This window comes from Macaca mulatta, chromosome 9 (assembly GCF_049350105.2).
Source record: "Macaca mulatta isolate MMU2019108-1 chromosome 9, T2T-MMU8v2.0, whole genome shotgun sequence".
NCBI classification, from domain to species: Eukaryota; Metazoa; Chordata; class Mammalia; order Primates; family Cercopithecidae; genus Macaca; species Macaca mulatta.
Window position 1 is genome coordinate 33,642,501 of NC_133414.1, and position 12,068 is coordinate 33,654,568.

The following is a 12,068-nucleotide window of genomic DNA, read 5'->3' on the forward strand; positions in this document are numbered from 1 at the left end:
TTTAAAAAGGAAACAAACATGACTGAGATTCATGTCAGGCTTTAAATCAGTGTAATGTATGGAGCTAAGTGGCACAGCCACAGAGCTCGAGGGTCCTAGTGGTCCTACAGCCTAGACTTTTGAGTGTCCTCAGAGAAATACATTAACTTCTCTGCATCTCTGTTTCTTCATCTTTAAAAACAAAAGGACAAGTGATATGAAAATTCTATACACGGCAAACATTCCATGGTGAAACAATTCTACAGCAATAAAATCATAATATGAGTCAGAACTATAGCTGATAGATTAGCTATATAATTAGACCCAGAATACTAGTAAGAATGGATTGAATTAAGCAGATAATGACTATTACTTAAATTCAAAAGCAGACAGAGATGCATGGTTTGGAAACTACAGGCCACAGTTCGTTGCTACAAACCCTGCTTTCTTCTGGGCCACTCCTGGCAGAGTCAGTCTACCAGTCTGGCATTTAAAGTGCTCCAGGAGTCTGGAATGGCTTCTCCTGCCATTCCAATTTCAACTACTAACCTTCCCAAGCCTATAGAAAAACAAGTTTACTTGTTAACTTCTAAACACTTGTATTTCCTCAACTTTGTATTTTCACTCAGCCTCAAATTTGTATTTCACTCCACCTGCCAGAAATGCTTCTTCTTTCTCCTCTTTGCCCAAAGACTAACACAGACTGAATCTGGTCTTATTTTGTTAGAACAGTCCCAGAATTCCCTGTGCAAAAAAAGATTTCTCCCTATACTGAAATTACAGCCATCATCTATACAACTAATTTAACAAGTGTATAATGCTTTGTGATATCTACAGTTAGTATGATCGAACTTCTCACTCTTTTATGCCTGGCTGCAGTTATAACTAAACTGAAAACACCTGTCTTTTTCTTTTGCTTCTCCCACAGTACCTTGTAGACAGCAGGACTGTAACTACCATTAATTCTACAACATAATGGAGCATAAGCAAAATTCTCGACTGTCTACTGAAATCCAAGAAAGCAAGTTAGCACAAAAAATAATGGTTTCAGAGTTGACCTGGCACGAATACTGTAAGTCTTTACATTAATCAGAATAGCTTAAGGCCAGGTGCAGTGGCTCATGCCTGTAATCCCAGCACTTTGGGAGGCTGAGGCAGGCTGATCACCTGAGGTCAGGAGTTCAAGACCAGCATGGTCAACATGGTGAAACCCCATCTCTGCTAAAAATGCAAACATTAGCTAGGCATGGTGGCACATGCGTGTAATCCCAGCTACTCAGGAGGCTGAGACAGGAGAATCACTTGAACCTGGGAGGCAGAGGTTGCAGTGAGCTGAGATCGTGCCATTGCACTCCAGCCTGGGTGACAGAGCAAGACTCCATCTCAAAAAAAAAAAAAAGAACAGCTTAGCACACCAGTGATAGGGTGGGGGGTTCTATCAATTCTACCTGTTTACATGAGAAGCTGTGGAAAAAAAGAATCATAAAAGAAACGTTCTAAAGAGAACTCCTTCCATCCAAAGATGGAAGAAAAATGAGAGCATTATAGGTTTTTTTTTTGGAGACAGTTTAGCTGTTGTTGCCCTGGCTGGAGTGCAATGGCGTAATCTTGGCTTGTTCCAACCTCCACCTCCCAGGTTCAAGCAATTCTCCTGCCTTAGCCTCCTGAGTAGCTGGGATTACAGGCATGCACCACCATTCCCGGCTAATTTTGTATTTTTAGTAGAGATGGCCTTTCACCATGTTGGATCGCCTGGTCTTGAACTCCTGACCTTAGGTGATCTGCCTGCCTCTGCCTCCCAAAGTGCTGGGATTACTGGCGTGAACCACCATGCCTGGCATAATCTGTGGCTATAGCAAGAAAGGGACATTCCAAATCATATATGCAATATTCACTATACCAGTTAGTTCAAATTCTTAATATTGAATTAAGTGTTCAAGAACTGTTTAGTTCTTGAATAAAAAAATGATCAATTCTCAACTATACATTTTTAATGTATAAAAAGAACAGAACAGGAAGCACAAAGAAATAGGTAAAGAACAATGCTGGAGGACTGAAGTTAGATCTCCTATTCCAGGTATGTTAGGCTAAAATAACTACTCACCTTGGAACTGAATCTACAGAGGATGAAGATGGGACCTTGGAAACTTGACAGTTTGCTGCGGCAGCCAGCTTTAAGGCAGATGATGGAACAGCACTTAAAGTCCTCGGTATATGTCGTGCATTTATTGGGGCAATAGAGTTTACAGTGGCAACTGATGAAGGTACAGTTAATCGAATGTTGTTCCCAATCAGAACCTGAGTAGTTGCAGAATTGGCAGCAGTTACTTGATGACTCAGTGCACTGTGGGAACTTGAAGTCTGTGTAATATTTGAAGGCTGTAACAAAGCTGAACCTGCCGTTGATGGACTTGTATGTACAAGTGCTGTTGGTGTAGTACTACTGAGGTGTAAGCCCTTGTATACTCCTAGAGAGAAAAAGAAACATACATCTAAACAATGTACAACTTTGCTGTTTACATTATAGATATATGTTATAAATATAACCCAAACAATTTAAATGTCTATTTATTCTTACCTGAGGCTGGAAGGACACCATTCACCCCGATTCCAAGCACCACATCATCCTTCATCTTGAATCCCATCAGTTGTTCTGATGTCACCAAAGCAGAAGCAGCAAACTGAGCACTAGCAGAATCCAAAGTCTTAGAAACAAAACCCTAAAAAGAAAATACAAAAGAAATCTAATCAGTATCACTTAGTATCAAATCAGTAGCAAAGCTACACATGTATACCAAAATCAGTTTGAATATAGTAAGTAAAAACGGCAAACCACTGAAATCTTTCTTTTTTAGTACCTTGAGATGCAACAGTAATCATCTCTTTTGATAGTCATATATTTGAAAAATGAAAAGTAATCTAAGTTGTAAATTTTGCTTCATATGTGACAATATATAATATGTATAAGTCGATTACCAAAATAAGCCTTCTATAATGTGGAAACAGCAAACCTCCAACACAAAATGTTGGACAAGAAATACGCTAGTAAACATTTCAGTGATTTGCAAATCCATATAATGAATGAATAAATACGTAAACTTCCTTCACCTAACTTATACACACACATGTATGTATACACACACAATGAAAGGTACCTTTGGGATAAGATAACTTTCCCTTTAGAAATGGAAGCAACAAAATATCACATAATTTAACCTAGAAATTGATAGGCCCCTCAACTTTTTAAAAATAAATTTTTCCTGCAAGATGCATAGAGACTCAGCTTTATGTCCTACATGTGTTTAAATGGCAAACATTTATCATGCTTTAGGTTTAAAAGTTATCTCTTTCAACAGTAGGAAAGGTTATTTTTGCATAATTTTAAAAGTCTTAATAATAATTAACATGCCCAACAGAATGAACTGGGTGGGGTTATATATTCAAGAGGTACATTAACGGACTACAGGTCAGACGGGAAGACAGTATCTTCATCTCATTTAACTAAGTGCTTAGTTTTACTTTTTAAAATAGGGAGCAGAGGCAACAGCTTCCATACTCACCTGTAGTGTTCTTTCTAAACCCTGTATATTCAGGCGAAAGCCACTTTTCTGCTGGTTAGATGCAAGGTTCTATGACAACAGTTGGTAATTAGAGATGAACTCTGGTGGGAAACAATGAGGGATAATCATAAGACAGACAAATCCCTCACCTGTGATGTGTTGGTGGAGGAATTACTATTTGCTTGCTGTTGCTGAATTTGTGCAAGCTGCTGTTTCTGCATGAGTGCCAGTTGCTGTTGATGTTGCTGGTATTGTTCGGCTGTAAATGCTGAACATAAAATAAAGAAACACTTTATACAAATGCCCAGCTGTCATATATGTCTTACAATACTAAAACGAAAATTCTGCATTAAAAGAAATTTGTGCAAAATTGAAGCATCTGACAAAGGATCATGATCCTGCTAAAGATCACTTCCAAATGAAAATTTCTGTGTTTCTGCTACCACATTTAACAAGACTGGCATGAATTTAAAGAAAAAAAAAATTAAACTTCCTGAATTAAACACAGGAAAGAGAACTTCTCACTTTCCAAATTTCAACATCACTTTTTTTTTTTTAAGCTGTGACACTTGTTCTAGACAGTGTAGAAAGGTAATATCAGCTTTTAAAATCCATAGATTTGGAATTCAACTTTGCACTGAGCTTGAGAGAAATTCTGATAATTACCATTTGATTTCTATTTAATCCATATCTTCCCAATGCATTCAGATGATCCCTAACAGCTCTGTGTATATATACTAATTGTTCTACATATTTTCTAATTATAGTCATTAAAAAATTTTCCTCTATATGAAAGATTACAGTTGTTGGTTGGTTTATTGCCTTTTTTTTTTTTTTTTTTAAAGAACTCATCCTTTAAGATTAACAGGAAGAAAAGAGGCTCCAATGTTAAGGTTAATTAATTTTCCCCACCCAATTAACCCACCTGGAAAAAATCCAGTCAATAAGAACGGAGTTGTTTATGTTGATTTACTGTACAGAATGATGTCTGAGGAAAGACACTGTGTTATGCTACTTATGTTTGTCTATGGAGAGCTCAGTTCTAAAAAAAACAAACAAAAAAATGTTCATTTATTACCCCCCCAAAAAAGTGTGTGCAGTTTTTAAAAAGGAAACCTTTTTCTCTTTTTGCCAATTAAAAAAAAAAAAAAGCACATACAATCACAATACCTCCGACTTTAAAGGCGTCTTTAAGAAGACTGTGATGTTTGTTTGAGTAATTAATTAAAACAAAAAAAGATTTATCATGCATCCCTGGCTACCAGGGAATCCATAAATCATGCACATTTCCTCAATCTAAAGTTTAATGTTTTCAAAATACTGTCACCTAATTTGTTCTTGTTTAACTGCAGTTTGATAATTTAGCTAGAATATCACTTCAGGTCTTATAATTTTCACTTATGTAACTCATGAAGAATCTTTCTGTACCCTCCAGGATATAGGTTCTGCCTGGTACAACTAGAAAATGCTTAGGTACAAATTCTGCCATATTTTGAATGGATCAGAAAATTGTGAAATAATATTCAAGAAAACCTCATAAGTTATTAGTATCTACACAGGCTCTCATACTTGAGTCGAACTAAGTTCTTGGGTTACAAGGGCAAAAAAGTAACTTCTTGTTGGAAATTGGTTTTCTTATTTTCTGTGTGTGTTAAAATCTGTTCAGTTGGCATCTGTCCTTTGATGAGCTCCTTTTCCTACTATGGTTGTAATTCACAAATCTGCAATCTTTAGAAAAGATTTTTATTGATAATAGAATGCTCCTTAAATACTGACATAAAAATAACTGTCAACATGATCATTTCCATATAAACAGAAATGTGTTGTTTTGAAACTTGAAGAAAATCTAAAAAGAAAAGGTCAATGCTGCCCTAAAACAATTTCATAGTTAATATTCTCCTTATGTTTAAAAAATATCCACGAAAAGCAATTATTTAAATGTAAGGATCCTTGATTCACTAGATACTTTTGCCAATATATTTTTGAGATTTACAGCTGAATTTCCTACGTTTGAGTGTGTGGCCTAAGCCTTGGCTTTTCTAGTACAGAATGCTCAGTAAATTTAAAAGCAAACCATTTTTGGAAGGTCAGGTCATTACATATATAGAAAAACCATAATTTAGCATTCACTGAATGTCTATGTATGAAAGTCTATATAGATGAAAGAAAGTATTCTTTTGTAGAACTTTGCTGGTGTGTGTGTTTAATTAAACATTTATCAGGAACTAATTAGAAATTCACATGAATAAAGTCCAAATATTTTTGCCTTATTTAACATCTTAATCCTGGGTCTTTGAAGGTCTTGTGAATTTCACTTCTTAACAACTGTTAACTTCTTCCTAATACAGACTTGGAAATAAAAATGCAATCAAGGCCAGGTGCAGTGGCTCACACCTATAATCCCAACACTTTGGGAGGCCAAGATGGGTGGATCACGAGGTTAGGAGTTCGAGACCAGCCTGACCAAGATAGTGAAACCCCGTCTCTATTAAAAATGCAAAAATTAGCTGGGTGTGGTGGCATGAGCCTGTATTCCCAGCTACTTGGGAGGCTGAGACAGGAGAATCGCTTGAACCCGGGAGGTGGAGGTTGCAGTTAGCTGATACCAGGCCACTGCACTCCAGCCTGGGTGACAGAGTGAGACTCTGTCTCAAAAAAAAAAAAAAGAAAAAATGCAATCAACATTTTAGATTACTATGTTGGCCTATTTGTTAGATATTGCTGTCTTCTACAGAGTCTAGTTATGAAATTTTTCCTGGACACTTTTGGCAAATAGTCTAAGAAAAATGCACAGAGCAACCCTTAAGTTGAAAGTGGTGGTAACAAAAACCATGGTCTAGGGGCCAAAAGACCTTGACATTCTTAGTCCTCAGCTCTATCATAACTAGCTCTCTATTCCTGGGAAAGTTAGATCTTTTGGGACTCTGTGTCTTCATCTAAAATGAGAAAGACAGGGTGCGCGCCATGGCTCTCGTCTGTAATCCTAGCACTTTGTGATGCTGAGGCGGGTGGATCACCTGAAGTCAGGAATTTGAGACCATCATGACCAACATGGTGAAACCCCGTCTCTACTAAAAATACAAAAATTTAGCCAGGCGTGGTGGCGCACGCCTGTAATCCCAGCTACTCAGGAGGCTGAGGCACGAGAATCGCTCGAACCCAGGAGGCAGAGGTGAGCTAAGACTGCACCACTGCACTCCAGCGTGGGCCACAGAGCGAGACTTCATCTTAAAAATAAATACATACATAAATAAAATGAGAATGAGATTAAATTAGGTGATCATTAAGGTCCTTTTCAGCTATGAGATGCTAAGGTTTTATATTTCTTCTGAGAAATAAAGTTCAATTCCTAAAGAAGGTTCTAGTGTGAATGAGTAGAAAAACTTGGACAAAGGTAGTAAATATGGGCAAATGAAATCTGAACTGGGTTGTATACATTATTTATCCAGAAAAAGTTCCCGGGTCTTTATCCTGAGATGACCTCAGGTCATGATACCATTATAACCTGAAAGTCTAACCAAATGCTAAATGGAAATAAGACAAAAATGACCACCCTCACCCTCTCTAAATGTCTATGAATGGATTGAGATATCAAGGTAGAACATTTTTAGGTTGTATGTTTACCTCTTGATATGGTGTGGGAATCAAGTTTGTAATTCACACAAAGGTGGGCAAGATGGTTGTTGCTGACAGAGGACCAAATCTAGAGTCAGAATCCTTACACAAAACCAGAAAGTTTTGAGGTCAGGAAGGACTCTTGGAGGTTGTAGGATTTCTTCCTACAACCTCACCTAGAGATGAAGAAACTTCTGAGGTCACACAGATGTAGTAGTGGAAGGAAAAGAGAACCCCAGAGCAATGAGATTTTAAATTGAAAAATAGACAAAAATTCTTGGATTTAATATTTATAAGAAATCTAACTTCTGATGTACCAACAGTATGAATCAAGTGCTTAAAAAGCCCGCATACCTAGAGCACCTGACAAACAAGGGTCTATGCAGGGAGAATCCTATGTGTGGGATGGGATTAAAAGCTCCAAATATTTAACCAGGAATGGGACTAGGAAAGGAAGCATGATAGGACTTCAACTGTGTGAAGGCCATCATGATGCCGGAAGGGGAGCAAACTCACTCGGTATACTTCCATGAGCAAACCAGGGACCTGCAACTTTAAATTTAAGAAGGCAGTTTTTGGTTCAATACATAGACAAATGTGCTAACCAAGATCCTCAAATAACTCGATCTAGAAAGTTGTTAAATTTACCTTCACTAGAAATACTTAGGCAGAAGTAGAAACTACCTTTGTTTTGGTAGCTTCTAAGTAACCAATTCTCTGGGGCAGAATTTTTTTTTTTGAGACAGGGTCTCACTCTGTTGCCTAAGCTGGAGTGCAGTGGTGTGATATGGGCTCACTGCAGCCTCGACCTCCTGGGCTCAACTGGTCCTCCCACTTCAGCCTCCCAAGTAGCTCTAGCTGGGACTATAGGCGAGCACCACTATGCCTGGCTAATTTTTTTATTTTTTGTAGAGATGGGAGTTTCACCATGTTGCTCAGGCTGGTCTTGAACTCCTTAGGCTCAAGCAATCCACCCTTGCTTTGGCCTCCCAAAGTGCTGTGATTGCAGGCGTGAGCCACTGCACGCAGCCTAAGACTCTGAGTCCACTTGTACTACAGGGAAGTCATGGTACGGTGCATCAGCAGCTGGACAGCCTATAGCTCAGACTGCTGCTCTGTGCACTGTACTCTTATAGCTAAAGGTCATCGACGGAGATGATCAAAGGAGAGAAGCTGAGGGGAAAGTGATGGGTGCTAAGGAAACATTCAGCCGTGAAAGATGGAGTTTAGATTACCAAAATGTACACTTTTTTTGGGTGGGGGAGTCTCACTCTGTTGCCCAGGCCTCCCGGGTTCAAGCGATTCTCCTGCCTCAGCCTCTCGTGTAGCTGGGATTACAGGTGTGTGCCACTACACCAGGATAGTTTTTGTATTTTTAGTAGAGACGGAGTTTTCGCCATGTTTGCCAGGCTGGTCTTGAACTCCTGATCCACCTGCCTTGGCCTCCCAAACTGCTGGGATTACAGGCGTGAACCACAGCACCCGGCCCCTCAAAATGTATACTTTGTTTTTAATAAAACCAAAAGTAACCCCAAATGCCTAAAGACCATGAATTAGAAATTTCTTTTAGTACACAGGCCAAACATTATTTTAATATAAAACAAAAGATAACTTTAAAGAAATATAAAGCAAAATGATTCTTCAGGCAGTTATTAAAGTATGATCTCCTAAATTAATGAGACTGAGTTGACAGGATTCACGAGCCCTTATCAGCCATCTAGAAATCTAATTTGAAAACCAAAGTTTGTTGTAATTCATTTGTTGGCAAACTATGACCAGACCTGACCTCATCTGGCTATGAATGATTGAACAAGAGATTATCTGCAGTCAAATATTCCTCTTAGTGTGAATATTCTTGCACTTTATTATATGAGTATAGAACTATTAATGTATTTTACTACAGGTGCTACTCCGGACTCTGCTACAGATGTTATGTAATAATCCACCTTCTATAGCAAAAAAGTTCTGAGGCTGGGCACGGAGGCTCACGAGATCAGGAGTTTGAGACCAGCCTGGCCAATATGGTAAAACCCCATCTCTACTAAAAAAATACAAAAATTAGCCAGGTGTAGTGGTGCGCACCTGTAGTCCCAGCTACTCGGGAGGCTGAGGTGGGAGAATTGCTGAACCCAGGAGGCGGAGGTTGCAGTGAGCCAAGATTGTGCTACTGCACTCCAGCCTGGGCGACAGAGCAAGACTCTGTCTCAAAAAAAAAAAAAAAAAAGAAACAAAAATTCTGAATTTTGGAACACATTTGAATAAAGTCAAGGTCCTGCAGATTCACAAAACCTTACAAAATATTCAGTGCTCAAATCTAGAGTTCCTTTTCCACAGTAAGATTAAAATGTTATGTTACAAACTAAATTGCACTAAGTTATAGATATTAAGACTTGGAACATATCATTCTAACCACGTATCTCCTATTCGTTTATAAAAATAAACCAAATCTTTACTGCAGATATGAAAGCTTAGAAAAATAATTCAGAATGCTGGTGAAATTTTACTGGAAATTAGGAATTCACTAGCTTAAAAATCACTTTGTTTCCAGTCTTTCTGAATTATATAAGGACTCTTACATAAGAGTCCTTATGCAAATGAATACTCAGTCACTGAACACTCAACTTCCCAAGGTGCTTTTGTGAGTTAAAAAAACAAAAAACAAAAAACAAAACTGTATTTGGAAACTGTCCAAAATCACCTATTAACTGAAGATTATTAAAAATATACAATTTATCCTTAAGTACTAAAACCTAGCCCCCAAAATTCCATATACACATATGGTCTTTCCCAGTCCTTACCACTGTGCTATCCTGCTGCACGGTATCCAGAGGACCAAGCACTCAACACACCTAACTCACACAATACTCGGGTATTAGGAAGCCTAATACCTGACTGCTCAGGCTATACAAATATGCAAAATAGTCAAGAGTGGGAAGGAAAGTAAAAAAGATTCTGAGTAGCTGAAACAGACTATAAAATGAGCATATTAAAGCTCATGCACTTTACTAAAATGGACTTCTATTATCTTCATTTAGAATTTCCGATTTAACTTAAAACTCCCAGCACTTTGGGAGGCCAAGGTGGGCAGATCACTTGAGGTCAAGAGTTCAAGACCAGCCTGGCCAACATGGTGAAACCCCATCTCTACTAATAATACAAAAATTAGCTGGGTGTGGTGGTGTGCCCCTGTAATCCCAGCTACCTAGGAGGCTGAGGCATGAGAATCACTTGAAGCCAGCGGGCAGAGGTTGCAGTGAGTGAGATCACGCCATGGCACTCCAGCCTGAGAGACAGAGTGAAACTGTGTCTCGAAAAAAAGGCCAGGCACGGTGGCTGACGCCTGTAATCCCAGCACTCTGGGAGGCCGAGATGGGTGGATCATGAGGTCAGGAGTTCAAGACCAGCCTGGCCAAGATGGTGAAACCCTGTTTCTACTAAAAATACAAAAACAGGCATGGTGGTGGGTGCCTGTAATCCCAGCTACTTGGGAGGCTGAGGCAGAGAACTGCTTGAACCGGGGAGGTGGAGGTTGCAGTGAGCTGAGATCATGCCACTGTATTCCAGCCTGGGCAACAGAGCAAGACTCCGTCTCAAAAACAAGACAAACAAAAAAAACAATGATTGAATATTCAGAAATGGCTATATTATAACTCATATGTTTGGCTTAAATAGCAGCAAAGCTTTATCAGGTGACTTGTATTTTACAAAATAGTTAACTTCCAAACTCATAAACAAGTTGAGCAATCTCTAATATGAAAGTCAGAAATCTGAAATGCTCCAAGAACCAAAACCTTCTCTGCATTGACCTGATACTACAAGTGGAAAATTCTACACCTGGCCTCAAGTGATGGGCCATTGTCAAAATGCAGTCAATACTCTGTTTCATGCATAATTTTTATTATTTATTTATTTTGAGACGGAGTCTTGCCCTGTCAACCAGGCTGGAGTGCAGTGGCGTGATGTTGTCTCACTGCAACCTCCACCTCCTGGGTTCAAGCGATTTTCCTGCCTCAGCCTCCTGAGTAGCTGGAATTATAGGCACCCACCACCACGTCTGGCTAATTTTTGTATTTTTTTTTCCTTTTTTTTTTTTGAGATGGAGTCTTGCTCTGTCACCCAGGCTGGAGTGCAGAGGCGCCACCTCGGCTCACTGCAAGCTCCGCCTCCCGGGTTCACGCCATTCTCCTGCCTCAGCCTCCCCAGCAGCTACTTGGGAGGCTACAGGCGCCTGCCACCATGCCCGGCTAATTTTCTTTTTTTTTTTAGTAGAGACAGAGTTTCATCATGTTAGCCAGGATGGTCTCGATCTCCTGACCTCGTGATCCGCCCGTCTTGGCCTCCCAAAGTGCTGGGATTACAGGCGTGAGCCACCGCGCCTGGCCAATTTTTATATTTTTAATAGAGATGGGTTTTGCCATGTTGGCCAGGCTGGTCTTGAACTCCTGACCTCAGGTGATCTCAGGCGATCTGCCCGCCTCGGCCTCCCAAAGTGCTGGGATTACAAGCATGACCTACCGTGCCTGGCCTGACTCTTTTAATAAGCCCAACGCTGCCAGTTTTTCTGCTGGCATCAGACTACATCAGAGTTTCTTTGGTTAACTGCCAGAGGAAGTAGTCTGGTTTGTATGTGGGGGCCATGCCATATGAAAATTAAAAATTATCTTTAAAATCACAATTACTACTGAATGAGGTAAGATGCTTAACCTATGAATAAAGTGGCAATGCAGACACTCATGCTGTAAGAGGAGCAACACATTCAACTTCCCCTACTCCAGGCTCACTCTGGAGAATATATTCTTTCAGTAAATTGTATTTAGAATTCTGTGTAACATTTGAGCTGCTACATTTTCTTTTTTCTTTTTTTTTTTGAGATGGAGTTTCGCTCTGTCGCCCAGGCTGGAATGCAATGGCATA

General features: G+C 39.4%; 1 protein-coding gene across 5 annotated transcripts in view; it reads right to left on the bottom strand.

The window, feature by feature from the left end:
• The window catches only part of EPC1 (enhancer of polycomb homolog 1), a 112,882-nt gene that overhangs the window by 1,676 nt on the left and 99,138 nt on the right, over positions 1-12,068 (bottom strand). For 3 of the 5 annotated variants that reach the window (XM_015146767.3, XM_015146765.3, XM_028826147.2), the window contains exons 11-14: positions 3,689-3,807; positions 3,540-3,608; positions 2,558-2,699; positions 2,084-2,447 (exon numbers count right to left, since the gene is read on the bottom strand). In XM_015146767.3, the coding sequence (XP_015002253.1) occupies positions 2,084-2,447; positions 2,558-2,699; positions 3,540-3,608; positions 3,689-3,807 (694 nt within the window). The remainder of the gene's footprint in view (positions 1-2,083; positions 2,448-2,557; positions 2,700-3,539; positions 3,609-3,688; positions 3,808-12,068) is intronic. The other 2 variants (XM_015146768.3, XM_015146766.3) reach the window with 1 other exon arrangement.